This window comes from Panulirus ornatus, chromosome 14, assembly GCF_036320965.1.
Source record: "Panulirus ornatus isolate Po-2019 chromosome 14, ASM3632096v1, whole genome shotgun sequence".
In the NCBI taxonomy this organism is placed as follows: Eukaryota; Metazoa; Arthropoda; class Malacostraca; order Decapoda; family Palinuridae; genus Panulirus; species Panulirus ornatus.
In genome coordinates, this window is record NC_092237.1 from 11519801 (window position 1) to 11535663 (window position 15863).

Here is a 15863-nt window from a genome sequence, read left to right on the forward strand (position 1 = left end):
TTCAGGCATCGCTATTCCCCATTCCTCATACATCCTAAGGTACGAAGCAGTGGGTATCAAAATCTATCCTCATGCTGATGGGGATGATCCAGAAAATGCTGTTTTACTCATTGTGTGTCACCTTTTGCTGAGTGGTTGGGTTAGTATGCCTGTGGTATATGGCCTATGGGTCACAATTTTGCCAGTGTTGATCACTTATGATTAAAACCATTACCATTCTTTAGTCTATAGTAATCTATGAGAGGCTCTACTATCAACATTGGGTGCGTGTTTATCATACGACCGCCCGCTCGCAGTGTACAAACACCAATGTAGGGAGGACTTTAATATCTACTTACTCCTCTCGGTAAGGCTGGGATCGTAGAGTGAGTGGCATTTCATCATTGTCACCAGATTCCTCTGGATCTTTCCCAGGAGCAGGAGTACATGAATGTGAGCACCTTGCAGCTTGCTGCCGCAGCTGATCATATATTTGCTTAGATATTTGCGTATAGATGAAATATGAAAAGCCCATGAGTGTTATACAGTGTGTTCTATCGCTTCGCAAGTTTCTTATATTTCCAAACACACTTCAATAACAACTCAGTCCAGCGTGAAAAAGAGCAGCGTGACGATACTCGATTCATGTTGTGTATAGTTACTGCTTATCAGCTAACAAACCAATATGATGAATAGTAGGCTAAAAGTTTTGGATGTGTAAGTTGTACACAGTCGGAGTATTTGAATCATTTACATAAACTATGATAACTAAAGCTGCTTGTAGTGAAACCTGTGTATTTAGACATAATAACAAATTCAATCGCCAACGCTCATCAAAAAGGTTAACAAAAAATAGCAGTATCCTCTACAAGCTTGTAAGCTGAAAACTTTCTAAAAGTTTCATTTGGCTTTCTGTATCTTGCCAATAGATGTTTGATTTTAAAATCTTAATATTTGCCTCAATATTAAAGTTGCTGAGATTTTTTTTTTTACCCATGATTACGCATTTGCATATAGGCCCATGTGAATTAGTTGAACATAGTAATTTATCCTGTAAAAAATCTCGTTTGGGTGAATGTTGCTCAACTTTATTAACCCTTAAAAAGTTTTAATCCAGAAAGGAGAGAGAGAAATATGACTTCAGTTCATGTGACTTAGCGCGTATTTTTTTTTTTTTTTTTTTCATATGATCCGTCGGTCAACTGAGCTGCTAGCCTTAGAATTAGGTCTCGAGTCGATGTCACACATTTCAGTAAGACCTTAGCGGCAGTCTTCTTTAGACGTGTTTGTCGGATCTAGGCTGTTGCATACACTATATAACGTGAGTGGCACACACGGTGGACTGTAGACGCCTGCATTTTTTTTTTCATTTTAGAAATATCATACTTGGCATTGGCGGTTCTCCGTGACTATGTGTGACGCCATCTTTGCGGCTCAGTCTGCTGCAGTTGTCACTGGTTGTTAGTAACGTTTCAACAGGCTGTACACAAACCAGAGTCGTCGTTTGACTTTTATAAGTCTGTGAATGTATTAACTCTGGTGTTCCTGATAGAACATCTTTCATTTCCTGTGAACTTTAGTATTGCCAGCACATTGGAAGGGAGAGGTGCTGTGATACGCGAAAGCCAAGTGAATAGAAAAGTTTGGATCAAGCCGTTTGCTCAGATTGCTACCAGAACTTCAGGTCATATACCTATCATCCAAAATCAAAGCAAATATTAGCTTAACATCACTGTTTGCCCAAGACCTGAGCACTCTCAACTTGGCCCACCAACTATATAAAGTGTAGATCGTCAGCTTTCCTTTAGGTTCTGTTGCTCTTCTTAAACATATGTGTGTAGTCTTGGAAAGAGACATAGAAACCATGAGTTTGTAGAGCCATGCATATGACCTCCATATGCAACTCACACCGGGTGCAGTTGGCAATCCAGTGGTACCCTGGGGATTGACTGTTGGATGCGCGACTCACAGCTCACCTGAACGTAAGTGTTACTACCTGCCGAATACTTTGGGAGTTACACATGCATATATGAATAAAACTATTAGGAAATACACAACTGTATACCACAGAGGATATGATTATATATATATGTAATCATATCCAACGATATCAGTTTATCTTTTGGTGAGGTTCAGGTAATAAGTGATGGAAGGAAAGTAAAATCTGGCATCTGTAGCATAGCTCCGCCCTTTTCTCCTCCCGGTGGTGGTAATGTGCGAGTCAGCTGGTGGCGGACGGCTGGGTAGCACGTACCGTGGTGTAACTTGCTCTTGCATTGTTTCTCGAGTTAAGTCTTGTTAGTATAGTGTCATTCATCGTCTGGCTAACGGCTTTTATTTTTCAAACTTAATTTTCCAAGAAGTATTGAATGACAAGTAAAGTACTTGAAACAGCTGCTTAAAACTTATGTTTATCAGCAAAGTGCACTCGGTGTTGACATCGTGAAAGAGAAAACCGCTGAAGCATTCAGAGAACGATATGATAACAGGCGAAACTGATATAATTTGTAAGGCGGTGAATCATGGTTGACAATTCGTTTTGCAAAACAACTAGACAAGTGGAGTGATCAAGTATGGCTTCAAGAGAACAATTGCAGGCTGATGAGGGCGATGGCGAGACAAGGGACGAAGCCGAAGGCGACGTATCCGGGCATATGGAAGGCATGGGTAGCAACCTGGATGCAGATATGGAGGCACTTGACATGGGAGACGTGAATGGAAACTCTACTAAAGGTAAGAGAAGTTGTTGGTTTAACAAGACAGACTGAAACCTGTAGTTTTAAGTTTCTTAATGTTATCATAACCGATGGGAAGTATAACTTTCCTAGTTGATCAAAATGGCATTGTTATTAGGTACTAGTAGCCAAAACTTGACAAAACACATGTCTTAATTTCCTTAACAGATCGAGTCATAGTTAACCTTGAGGTAAGTAACAATTTTACGGTAAATTTCCTGTAGGCGGACAGGGTTTTTAAGGAGACGGAAAGTGTTTATCAGTGTTTGAATATAGATTAATAGAACATATGAATAGCTTACTTAGCCTTACTCTGAGGCAGAATATAAATGTTATATGTAAATACTTCATTGTTAGATACCTGTTCGGGCCCTCACAAGGGTTCGTTCAATAAAGTTTTTAAAGCGTTCCCATCTGCTAGTTCATGACATTATTATTCTTATTAAATCGGTCAATGTTATTTTGCTATTTGGTTCACAAGTAACAAAAGTAAGTTCTCAATGGACTTAAAAGGCGAACTGATAATGATATGAACTTTAGGATGAGAACGCTCCTTAAAATTCGTTTCAACGCATCCTACAACTCTTAAGAGCTCCTCCAATTATTGTTCATTTTCTAAGTGCAGAAGCTTTGCAATCAGTGCTTAGCCTTTCACAGTGTTGCAGAATTTGCATTGGTGTGCAAATTGGAAGTTACCCGTTTCAGATGCAGGTTCGTCATAGATGCTTACGTTCTCCACCATTTTAAGAAAGGTGATTGATTTATTGCCCAGTCTCACTTTTTCGATATTTCCTGACTGTAGTCTAGTTTTGTTGAGTGTTGTAGGTGAGTAATGCCGGTATAAAGACTAGAATATGGTGAGGGTGGTTTATTTCAGGGTGTAAAGCTCAGAGGTTAGGAGTTAAGATAGGTGTTTTTGTTCAATTTGAAATTCTAATTGTGCTTTAAAGCTATCCTTACTTAATGCGAGTTTAACATTACTGGGATAGGTCAAGTTATGGGATCCACTGTGTGAAAGTTAATTTTACGCAACAGGTTCGTCTTTTCCAGCAGATTTTTTTTCCTTTTTTTTTACCTGCCGTCAGAGAGAATTAAAACCACGTTTCTTTAAGTTGTACTTGGATCAGAAACTTACGAGTGCATAACTGTGGCCACCTACTTCGCACAATATCCAGAATGAGTGTTAGAGATGGTAATGATTTCGGAGTTTCTGAACAGATTTTGTTACAAGGCCATTAGCAATGATGATTCAAGATGAAGTTCATGATTTTAGTATACAGAATCGAGTTGCTACACTTTATAAATGAAATATTGGTACTATTTTTATTAAAGGTTTTTGTTTTGTTTTTAACCTATACCTAAACTGCAAAAGGGCATACGCCAATTTGTTCCGTAATACTCATAAATAATGCAAATATGAAAAAAAATGTTATGGGTCAAAGTGCTGAGAAGTGGCACGGTAGAATGTTAAATCATTATGTTTTCGCTGGGAGAGTATACACATAACGAAATTAAGCTGTTTATCGCACATTGTTATGCTTAGTTTATTGACACGTGACGCTCCATATGGTTCAGTTACGCTAGGCTCTATCAATACGCGAGGTAAAAGGTCGACGTGTATATATATATATATATATATATATATATATATATATATATATATATATATATATATACGAATTTTGATTCATGCAAATTTACATTTGAATACGTATCCTGTAAACAGAATGGTAGAATAGCATGAAATGCGACAGATAGGAAGCTTGGGCTCCATCGCGCAGTCGCTGTGCAGTTAATAAACCATATGTTGCTCACTGGAACATTCTCGCTTGTAAGACCTATACACCGTGGAAATTAGATTAGAGCACCCAAAAAGCTTTTTGAAAAGGTATATATATATATATATATATATATATATATATATATATATATATATATATATATATATATATCTGTACTGCATGATATTACTTGTCTAAACATTATGTAGTAGTGTACTTTAGTGGTCAGAAATAAAATTCAGTGGAATAGAGTTAGATGGTTGGGCGTGTCGGAAAGACGTGAACGCTCCCGCTGTGTACATCACTGTTAAACATGAATCTGAACGCATATATATGTATTTATTGTGAAACAGTTAAGGATTAGGCAACCCATTTATAACCACAAGTTGAAGTACACAGTTTTTGTTTTCAACGTAGTTTTTATGAAAATTCATCCTCACACTGTCACAATTCTGTAAGATTTCAGTTGAGTCCATCGGCAACAGTGGGAGTTCATCATACAAAATAGGTACTGAGTAATACAGCAAAAAGTGTTACATTCAGTGTTAATTGATTTTTGTGAAAATTCCTTCATGGCAAGCTAAGTCGCTTGCGGAGATATCTTCAACATGTTTATAGAAAAGCAGGAAGATTTGAACTGAATCCCTGGATAACAATTGGATAAGTTGATTACACATACGAGATAATGCATTCTCTTTAGGGAACAAATCAGCATGTTTAGATTTAATTCGTTAAAAATCGCAGTTGGAGTTCGATTACACAAACTGTACCCTCGGTCAGAACGAACAATATAATTAAATACAAGGTTTGAACCCAGACATCCAAACATGAACCTTATATAAAAACCAAACATTGACTTTGAACATTGATACATTGGTAAAATCCAGCGACACAACGCTCGCTTATACGTGATCAAATAGGATTAAGACAGCTTTAAAAACAAGGGGTTTAAAGATGTTTCGTTGCTCGTTGAATAGGGGACTTTCCCAATGGTCAACAGAAACGTTAGTTGAGACCTCCGTACTGTTGGAGCTAATGATTGTAACTGAAAGCGAGTTCTGTTGTGTGTGGTCGGAATTGTGTACATGCGTGCTGATCGCATTATGCGATGGATTATAGTGCTGGTTAATCCTAATCAATATCCTTTTATGTTCAAAGATACGCACATTATTCAGCGTTTTCATTTGTCATTATGCACTGCATTACAGCAGTGGCACTGGTAGTTGTGGACTACAGATGTTTGTAAACCCTCAGGAAAAATATCCATTTTAATCATGAAACCTCTAACTAATAGTACCATTATACTTTAGTAGTCTTGAATATAACATTTGCAACTGGTGGCAAAATTCACCGAGTAATTTGGTTATCCCCTTTTAGCGAGGAGGCGATGTGACCGGTAAAGGTTGTAAGTGATTGACAATAGTTTTTGTAATAAAAAGTATTTGCTGTCTAGGCTGCGTTTGTTTATTAAACTGTTTACCCGAGGTTTGTCAAAGTACTGTGCAGTAAATCTATTCAGTTACTATTAGTGTTTCAAACAATGAAATTTCAGAATGAAGTGTAAATTTAGAATACATTTCATAAGCTCTGGTGACTAAAGTCGCAATATTTTTCTTACAAGTCTCAGGAATAAAAGGGGAAATCTTGGTAAGTCAAACCTGTAATGGTGATTTACCTATATACTGAGGAAGAAAATGAAACATTTGATCGATCAGTAGGTTTCTATGTTAGGACGTCTGGGATTTAGGTAGTTTAAGAATTTAGGAATTTGTGCTTGAGATCTAAAAGCAAAGAATGTGTACCTCACATACCGATGATAAAATAGACACAATCCGAAGGGCATACATTCAGCCATCGTGTCTCATAAAGGGCAAAAAATGCATTTACCTGTATGATGCTACCAGGGGCTAGCTACCTGGTTGTAAGCACAGTTGTTGATCAACAAATAATAATTTGCTGCAAGCGTTAAAAGTTTTTGCACTTTTTGTTATGTGAAAGATTTGACCACTTATTAGTCGGAAAATTGACCGTAAACATAAATATCAATAGTTTCCGAGATGGGAATATTTGTAAACAAAGCTTGTAACACGCATTCATTAAAATTAAGAATATATGTATAATATGTATAATATATATGTGGAATTTATAGAAAAAGGGGGTGACTGTATTGTTGACTGGTTGGTAAGGTTATTTAATGTATGTATGACTCATGGTGAGGTGCCTGAGGATTGGCGGAATGCGTGCATAGTGCCATTGTACAAAGGCAAAGGGGATAAGAGTGAGTGCTCAAATTACAGAGGTATAAGTTTGTTGAGTATTCCTGGTAAATTATATGGGAGGGTATTGATTGAGAGGGTGAAGGCATGTACAGAGCATCAGATTGGGGAAGAGCAGTGTGGTTTCAGAAGTGGTAGAGGATGTGTGGATCAGGTGTTTGCTTTGAAGAATGTATGTGAGAAATACTTAGAAAAGCAAATGGATTTGTATGTAGCATTTATGGATCTGGAGAAGGCATATGATAGAGTTGATAGAGATGCTCTGTGGAAGGTATTAAGAATATATGGTGTGGGAGGCAAGTTGTTAGAAGCAGTGAAAAGTTTTTATCGAGGATGTAAGGCATGTGTACGTGTAGGAAGAGAGGAAAGTGATTGGTTCTCAGTGAATGTAGGTTTGCGGCAGGGGTGTGTGATGTCTCCATGGTTGTTTAATTTGTTTATGGATGGGGTTGTTAGGGAGGTAAATGCAAGAGTTTTGGAAAGAGGGGCAAGTATGAAGTCTGTTGGGGATGAGAGAGCTTGGGAAGTGAGTCAGTTGTTGTTCGCTGATGATACAGCGCTGGTGGCGGATTCATGTGAGAAACTGCAGAAGCTGGTGACGGAGTTTGGTAAAGTGTGTGGAAGAAGAAAGTTAAGAGTAAATGTGAATAAGAGCAAGGTTATTAGGTACAGTAGGGTTGAGGGTCAAGTCAATTGGGAGGTGAGTTTGAATGGAGAAAAACTGGAGGAAGTGAAGTGTTTTAGATATCTGGGAGTGGATCTGTCAGCGGATGGAACCATGGAAGCGGAAGTGGATCATAGGGTGGGGGAGGGGGCGAAAATTTTGGGAGCCTTGAAAAATGTGTGGAAGTCGAGAACATTATCCCGGAAAGCAAAAATGGGTATGTTTGAAGGAATAGTGGTTCCAACAATGTTGTATGGTTGCGAGGCGTGGGCTATGGATAGAGTTGTGCGCAGGAGGATGGATGTGCTGGAAATGAGATGTTTGAGGACAATGTGTGGTGTGAGGTGGTTTGATCGAGTAAGTAACGTAAGGGTAAGAGAGATGTGTGGAAATAAAAAGAGCGTGGTTGAGAGAGCAGAAGAGGGTGTTTTGAAGTGGTTTGGGCACATGGAGAGAATGAGTGAGGAAAGATTGACCAAGAGGATATATGTGTCGGAGGTGGAGGGAACGAGGAGAAGAGGGAGACCAAATTGGAGGTGGAAAGATGGAGTGAAAAGGATTTTGTGTGATCGGGGCCTGAACATGCAGGAGGGTGAAAGGAGGGCAAGGAATAGAGTGAATTGGAGCGATGTGGTATACAGGGGTTGACGTGCTGTCAGTGGATTGAATCAAGGCATGTGAAGCGTCCGGGGTAAACCATGGAAAGCTGTTTAGGTGTGTATATTTGCGTGTGTGGACGTGTGTATGTACATGTGTATGGGGGGGGGTTGGGCCATTTCTTTCGTCTGTTTCCTTGCGCTACCTCGCAAACGCGGGAGACAGCGACGAGGTATAAAAAAAAAAAAAAAAAAAAAATGTATTCTTCGATTTTTCGTAATTGGTATTAGTAGCGGAACCAGAAATTTCGAAAGGTTTAATGTGTGTGTGTGTATATATATATATATATATATATATATATATATATATATATATATATATATATATATACACACACACATGTATAGATAAAGAGTAGTCTTAACGTACGCCCACGACCGTGTGAAGATTGCGCGTACAAGTGGTCTTAATCCTCCCTCACCGTCTCCTATTATATTAGATTTAGTAGTAACCTGGTGACAAGTGGAGTTCAAGATATGCTAACGGCTAGCACAATGGCTGGCAGGGAACTGCTGGTAACTTTGTTAAGGTCTCGCAGGGACAGGAGTCGGTTTGATGGTGGTGGCGTTTGACCAATCGTAATTTAAGAAAATGATCGATGAACATGATTGGTGTATTTGAAGTCATGATCTTGCTTAGAATCAAAGGAAATAAATAAGTTTGTATTCAGATAATGAGTTTTAGGGTTCTGCTGAGTGTGGTATACGGCTCGAGAAGGAAACATATGCTTATGCGAATGAAAAAAAAGACGTCTGATTTAACGCATAAAAAAGATGTCACGATGTGTGATCAGTGGAGTGGAACACAATTACTATTGCTGAGAATCTGGACAACTGTATGTAACGAGGAGGGTTCCTTTCATTTGGCCTAGGCTTTTTTGTTCAATTCTGATTCTCTCTTCGGTATATCGGTGTAACAGACTCGAAATGAAAAGAAACAACAGAAGCGTAGTGGACAGTGTTTGTTTTGTCAGTCATTCTCCAGGATGAAACGTAACACAAAGGAAATCCATTACCTCCTGTCAATAGCCATTCGTCGTGCAGTTGAATCCCGTTTGAAAAGGTTGCCCGCGTTGATAACGAACGAAAATGGAACTGTCGAGGTACTTGAAAATAAGGGGATGAAGTGGGGACAAGTCTTCTCGTTCCTTTCTAATGGAGATGAATATCTAGACGTTGCTTGTACACTTTACATTATTGGTGACAAGCGATTTTTGGGTATGATGATCTAAGTCTTTGGATCTGACTTATGGGGTTCAGGTCAGAGGTCAGGGCTATCGTTCTCAAGGGGGTCGAATGTCGTATACCCTTGTACTCGAGTAAGTCGGAACGACCTTGTGTGTTCCTTGTGACGGTCTGACTACCTGGGCCGGTAAGTGGTGTGGGGTTCTTGAACTCAACTGGGCTGGAAGAAATCAAAGACATGTTGCATTGAGTAATGATCGTCTGATGCGGAACGAGAGCAAAGCCCGCATATAGAGCCATTATCGATAAGTCCACCATTAACCTACAATAGTGCGAATGTTGGAGCTTGGGTAATGTTACGCATACACAAGTGTTGCTGTTTTTTATATTTTTTTTGCCTATATACTGCCAGAATCTCTAAGGCCGGCAACGTCAAATTAAAACAAATAAAAAAGTTGAACACATTCTTCAGGTGTTCACGATGATTCTAACACCAGTTACGTTTTCACTGCATATATGGCCTTAGTACTGCAGCTGAGGGATCCCTATTTGCAGGTTAGCAGGTGGTCGCGTGCGGCGAACTGCTCATTTCGAAACCGGCATATCTTGGGGGACCTACGAAGCCTAGAACATATCTGGGAACATACGAAGCCTAGGTCTTTACACCCACCGGCATATCTTTGGGTATACGAAGTCTGTAGCTTTCCACCCACCATAGGCCTGGTGGTCTGCTACGCTGGAACATTCGTCCTATGTGAAAGTCGTGAGGTGAATGGAGGAAGAGTAAAGTGACAGTGAAAGAAATGAATAAAACATGAATTGTAACCACTGAGGCACATAGCCGGCCCGGAGGATGAAAGCAGTTCCCCAGCCTACTTTTGTAGATAGCTGCTTATCGGCATGTCGGGCATGGGAGACTGTTAAGTATAACCACTGAGATCAACAGGTGCGGTAAGCACAAGCAGAAACAGCTTGAGAATATCAGCCTGTAGCCATCGCGGAAGCGCTGTGGTACAGTGAAAAAATTGAGGCCGGCCTAGCGTAAGTATTAACAGTGTACCACTCAGACAAGCAGAAGTAGTTCTGTAGGACCTGTGGTCCGCGGACCGTAACAGCTCCCTAACTCTGCAGTTTGCTGTTTGCCCGAGCCTTGAGTGTAGAAGACCTCCGAAGGCAGCATAAGGCATATATATATACCTATGAGTCCAAGGCGAAAATGAAGTACGAGAAGTTCCCACGCGCAAAAAAAAGAAAAAAGAATGTGATTCTTTCCAATATATATATATATATATATATATATATATATATATATATATATATATATATATATATATTAGATGGACAATGACTGACATTTGAACATCGTCAAAGGTAGATAATGTGCTCAGGAATATTGACATGAAAGCTCTTCATTTATTTTGGTGGTGTAATTCAATTAATTCATTGGTTCTTCTTCCTCGGAGTTTTCGAAAAGGTGGAAGTCCAGATGGCGTAGTGTAGCAAGCATTCCCAGAACGACAACATACATTGGTGCGGCAAAGCACTGGCTGAAGGGTGACCTGGGTAACGGTTTCATCTGACTACACGTTGCTGTTAACTACCTCATTCTCGAGAATATTATGAACTGGAGGTAATTCTCACACCCATGGAAGCATCAGTAGTTTAAGTGAATTATAGGTATTACGATATCACAAAGTGAAAGTGAATAACTTGAGGAAAATGTCTATGTAGGTTCTGACTACGCTCTTCCCTCCCGTTGGGCTAGGCTCCTCTCCCTTGAGTCGTCTGTTTGTTGGTTGAAAATGTTAGGCTCCACTGTTGATGGAGAAAAATACTTGATGTTATTAATTCTTTAATCTTAAATGCAACAGAAAATGATTCAGATGACAGATTATCACCACAGAAATTTCTTGAGACTCGTGTTCAGTCAGACACAAGACATTTTTGCATTGGAATGTTGTGATGACATGTCGTGTGTGAGGACAGAACTTGTTGGTAGTTTCCTTTACAGTGGTGAAGATGGTGATGACGGGAGCCCACTGATAATGGCTTGAGAAGAGGAAAGCGGTACGTCTAATGCGGCTTGGGACACGAATAAGTGTGATTGTAAACCTTCACCAACGGCAAGATTTTTTTGTTAGCCATTATGAGGCAGGGCAGATGTGGAGGGCGCTCACTACAGGCATATGTTGGGTTGAGAACAGAGTCGCATGAAATATGGCACATACTGGTGAGTTTTTATGTATTAGACAAGATATAATGTATTTGTGGAGAATGCCAGCTCACAGGTAACTGTCTGAAGGAAAAGACATTAATCTGAGCCCGGAAGGGAAACTTGGTAGCCTTTTTTTTTTTTTTTAGTGCTGGTTCACTGCACTGCAGTGGCTGTTAATTTCCTCCTCCCTTATTCTGGTCTTTTCTTTCTGCCTCTCATGGGTAGGTAAAGGGACAGACTGATATTTAAACAGAGGCTGATAAATTTGTCGAAGGTAAGAGGATGAATGGAGGGAGGGAAGGGACAGAGACGTATATGCACAGATGTATTGATAGGATATTGGCAGACGACGTTGCTCTTGGTCCAAATGTAGGGTCCACCCAGCCCCTTCTTACCACTCGTTGAGTCCGAGACCTTGACCCGATCGCTCATAGGTCAGGTCGAGACCTTCACCAGACCATTCTAAGTGTTCCTCCCTTGACGATGACTTTAGGCTAGCTATGACGGCACTAGCAGAAACTGCTGAATGCCATCATCAGAGCCATTTCGCTTACGCTAAAAATAAATATACCCTAGCTTAATCCAGGCATCAATTTTTATCGACTAGCCCAACGGGGAGGATGAACAGCTGGGGTGTGCCTGTGGACCGGCTGCCACGAGCAGGACTCGAACTTCAGCGGGCTCGACCCAGGGCGGCTCGTGATTGCTTCACGGTCAGCAGCGCAGACGGCGACACCTTTCCCTTCCGCTACACCTTTTTCTTCGCCTGGGTCCTATGATGTGCTTGGCGTTCTTTTCGTATATATATATATATATATATATATATATATATATATATATATATATATATATATATATATATATATATATATATATGTTCCTATGAGTCCACGGGGAAAATGAAACACAAAAAGTTCCCAAGTGCACTTTCGTGTAATAATCACATCATCAGGGGAGACAAGAGAGAAATGTAAGTCAGTTGATATACATCGAAGAGACGAAGCTAGGACGCCATTTGGTAAACATGTTTTGGACAATCACATGTTTACCAAATGGCGTTCTAGCTTCGTCTCTTCGATGTATATCAACTGACTGTTATAATTCTCTCTTGTGTCTCCCATGATGATGTGATTATTACACGAAAGTGCACTTGGGAACTTTTCGTGTTTCATTTTCCCCGTGGACTCATAGGAATATCTTGATCACGCGCAAAATTGTGATCCTTTCCAATATATATATATGTATATATATACGCAGTCTTATATTACAGAACGTTAGTATTTTTTGTATTTTGTGTAGAATGTGTTCGATTTCAGACCTGATCCCTTTTTGTGGATATGATGCTTCTCCCGAAGCCACTATTCATGTGCCAAAAACTGATGAACGATTTGTTTGAAGTTTATATTTTTTTTCCCTCGCAGTTGAACGATTCTTTGGCATTAAATAACCGTGCTATTACTGTTGTTTGTAGTAGATTGAAAAATAATGATCGCTTTTTTTCTAGATTGCGTAATTTCCCGTAATTATTTCGAGCGCATATTGCTGCTGGAAACTGCCCAGCGTGTATAGAGTGTGGTGTGATGATGTACGACTTTCACGATAGATTCTTGGGTCTGAGTCTCCATCGGTATGATGGTGGTGGTCTGGTGGAATTGGGGTCCCCTCCTTCCCGAACGCACCAGCTCAGAGGAAACCCCCCATCCCGCCATGTTTTGGTGGACAATGGGTCACTTTTGTCTGGGTTATAGAGACCCATCCTTCAAACGGATAGTTGCCATCACTTAGATAAAGAACCGTATCAGTTGCCGATCATCTGCAGCAGGACGGGAGGGGAAGGACATGGGAGCCAGGGTTCAGAAAGGAGGTTATTGTGTCTATATGTTCAAAAGTGTTTCGTTACGGTGTAAAGGTTATGATTCCCCCTTTCGCTGATCCAAGGATGGAAATTTGTTCCGAGTGGGAGGTTGGTACATCAGATCATTCCAAGGGGGATTAACGTTACTGGTACCTTATAACTGTGGGTCACCTGTGCCTGAGAACCACTGGACAAGCTCAGGGTGGCCATGGGGTGCAACGTAGGTCATGGGTTAGGTCATGTGTCCAAAGGAACGATGGTTCTAATAGTAGAGAGCTGCAAGCATAGACTAGCAGTATCGGACGTTTGACGGAGCCTAGTCACCTAGATATGCCGACCGCTGGTTTTCTAGCCGGAATAGAAACGTTTTTGGATAGGCTAGCACGCACCACAGTCTCAGCTTGTCCTACTATTGTGCGTAGTTTGAGGAGAATTGCAGGCGTCTGGTCAGTCACGGACGCCTGTCGAATTACGGGTCTCCGTTGAATGAGATAACAATGCGAGATCCAGTGGCTATGGCTGGGGATAGTGTGGGATCCCAGCGGCGCATGTGTCGTGGACACTTGTGTGTCGTGGAGGGTGAAAAACACCTGTTGCTTACGTTCACGTAAGCCACGGTAGACCAGAGGTTATAAGGAGGTCGGTGGACGCCTTTTGTGAGGCCCGACGCTTAGATGGACTCACTCAGACGAAGGATTGTAGAAACAAGATATGACCCGAGAAGTTAAAGTTCGCGTTGTCGTTCTCTCTGTTGCATTGCGTGTTTATTGTAAGAGACAGTTACCAAGCTTTAGAGCCACCTGAACATCTGCAGCACACCAGGGGATGTCTTCGACGCGCCTCCGAAAAAAATAGAAAGTAAAAGAACCAACTTTTTTTTTCTTGTTTTTTTAAGTGATAACTGGTGTAGCGGAGGGCGGCAGGAGTGGGTGGCGTTGCTTGGGTGGATCCCTCCCTCTCGCCCCAGTTGGAACGCTATAGGATTATTTCTGAAAGGAATAGTCGGGAGAAGAGGGGATCCAGCGGATGACCACAAGGCCCCGTCAACAGCAGGAGGATTGGGGCTTGGCAAAGAGGTCCTCTGAGAGGGCAAAGCCCCCTGCTTCAGGGATGGTGGGAGCAAAGGGGAGGGAGGAGGTCCAGGGTAAAAGGCTGGGTGTCGCAGTGCAGTCCTTAGGTATGATGCTCTTATACTTGCCTATGTAAATTGGTTCCGAACTTTAGCTTTTGGTGATGAGAGCCTCGTCCACGTGGGGGGGGGGGGGGGGGTAGGGAAAGTGGTGGTAGTGGTGGTTAGGTCTTGTAATTGGGGGTAGTGGAGTGGAGGAGAGCTGTGGTGAAGTGGTAATGAGATGGAGAGTTCTGGTGAAGTGGTAGTGAGATGGAGAGTTCTGGTGAAGTGGTAGTGAGATGGAGAGTTCTGATGAAGTGGTAGTGAGATGGAGAGTTCTGATGAAGTGGTAGTGAGATGGAGAGTTCTGATGAAGTGGTAGTGAGATGGAGAGTTCTGATGAAGTGGTAGTGAGATGGAGAGTTCTGATGAAGTGGTAGTGAGATGGAGAGTTCTGATGAAGTGGTAGTGAGATGGAGAGTTCTGATGAAGTGGTAGTGAGATGGAGAGTTCTGGTGAAGTGGTAGTGAGATGGAGAGTTCTGATGAAGTGGTAGTGAGATGGAGAGTTCTGATGAAGTGGTGATGAGATGGAGAGTTCTGGTGAAGTGGTAGTGAGAGGGAGAGTTTTGGTGAAGTGGTGATGAGATGGAGAGTTCTGATGAAGTGGTAGTGAGATGGAGAGTTCTGGTGAAGTGGTAGTGAGATTGAGAGTTTTGATGAAGTGGTAGTGAGATGGAGAGTTCTGATGAAGTGGTAGTGAGGTGGAGAGTTCTGATGAAGTGGTAATGAGATGGAGAGTTCTGGTGAAGTGGTAGTGAGATGGAGTGTTCTGATGAAGTGGTAGTGAGATGGAGAGTTCTGATGCAGTGATAGTGAGATGGAGAGTTCTGATGAAGTGGTAGTGAGATGGAGAGTTCTGGTGAAGTGGTGATGAGATGGAGAGTTCTGATGAAGTGGTAATGAGATGGAGAGTTCTGGTGAAGTGGTAGTGAGATGGAGAGTTTTGATGAAGTGGTAGTGAGATGGAGAGTTCTGATGAAGTGGTAGTGAGGTGGAGAGTTCTGATGAAGTGGTAATGAGATGGAGAGTTCTGGTGGAGTGGTAGTGAGATGGAGAGCTCTGGTGAAGTGGTAGTGAGATGGAGAGTTCTGATGAAGTGGTAGTGAGATGGAGAGTTCTGATGAAGTGGTAGTGAGATGGAGAGCTCTGGTGAAGTGGTAGTGAGATGGAGAGTTCTGGTGAAGTGGTAGTGAGATGGAGAGTTTTGATGAAGTGGTAGCGGGATGAAGAACTTTTGAGACAGCTGGTTAGACAGGATCTTGCTGTGAGCAGTAGTGTGGATGGTAAGGGCCTTGTGAATCGAGAGTTGGGTGAAAGGTCTTGTGAGTAGGTAGTTGCTGGGAA

General features: G+C 41.4%; 1 protein-coding gene across 1 annotated transcript in view; it reads left to right on the top strand.

Annotated features, from left to right (window-relative positions):
* Positions 1-2179: 2179 nt before the first annotated feature.
* The window catches only part of LOC139753321 (transmembrane and coiled-coil domain-containing protein 4-like), a 196434-nt gene continuing 182750 nt past the window's right edge, over positions 2180-15863 (top strand). Inside the window, exon 1 of the mRNA XM_071669640.1 lies at positions 2180-2712. Within this exon, the coding sequence (XP_071525741.1) occupies positions 2553-2712 (160 nt within the window). The 5' untranslated portion in view covers positions 2180-2552. The remainder of the gene's footprint in view (positions 2713-15863) is intronic.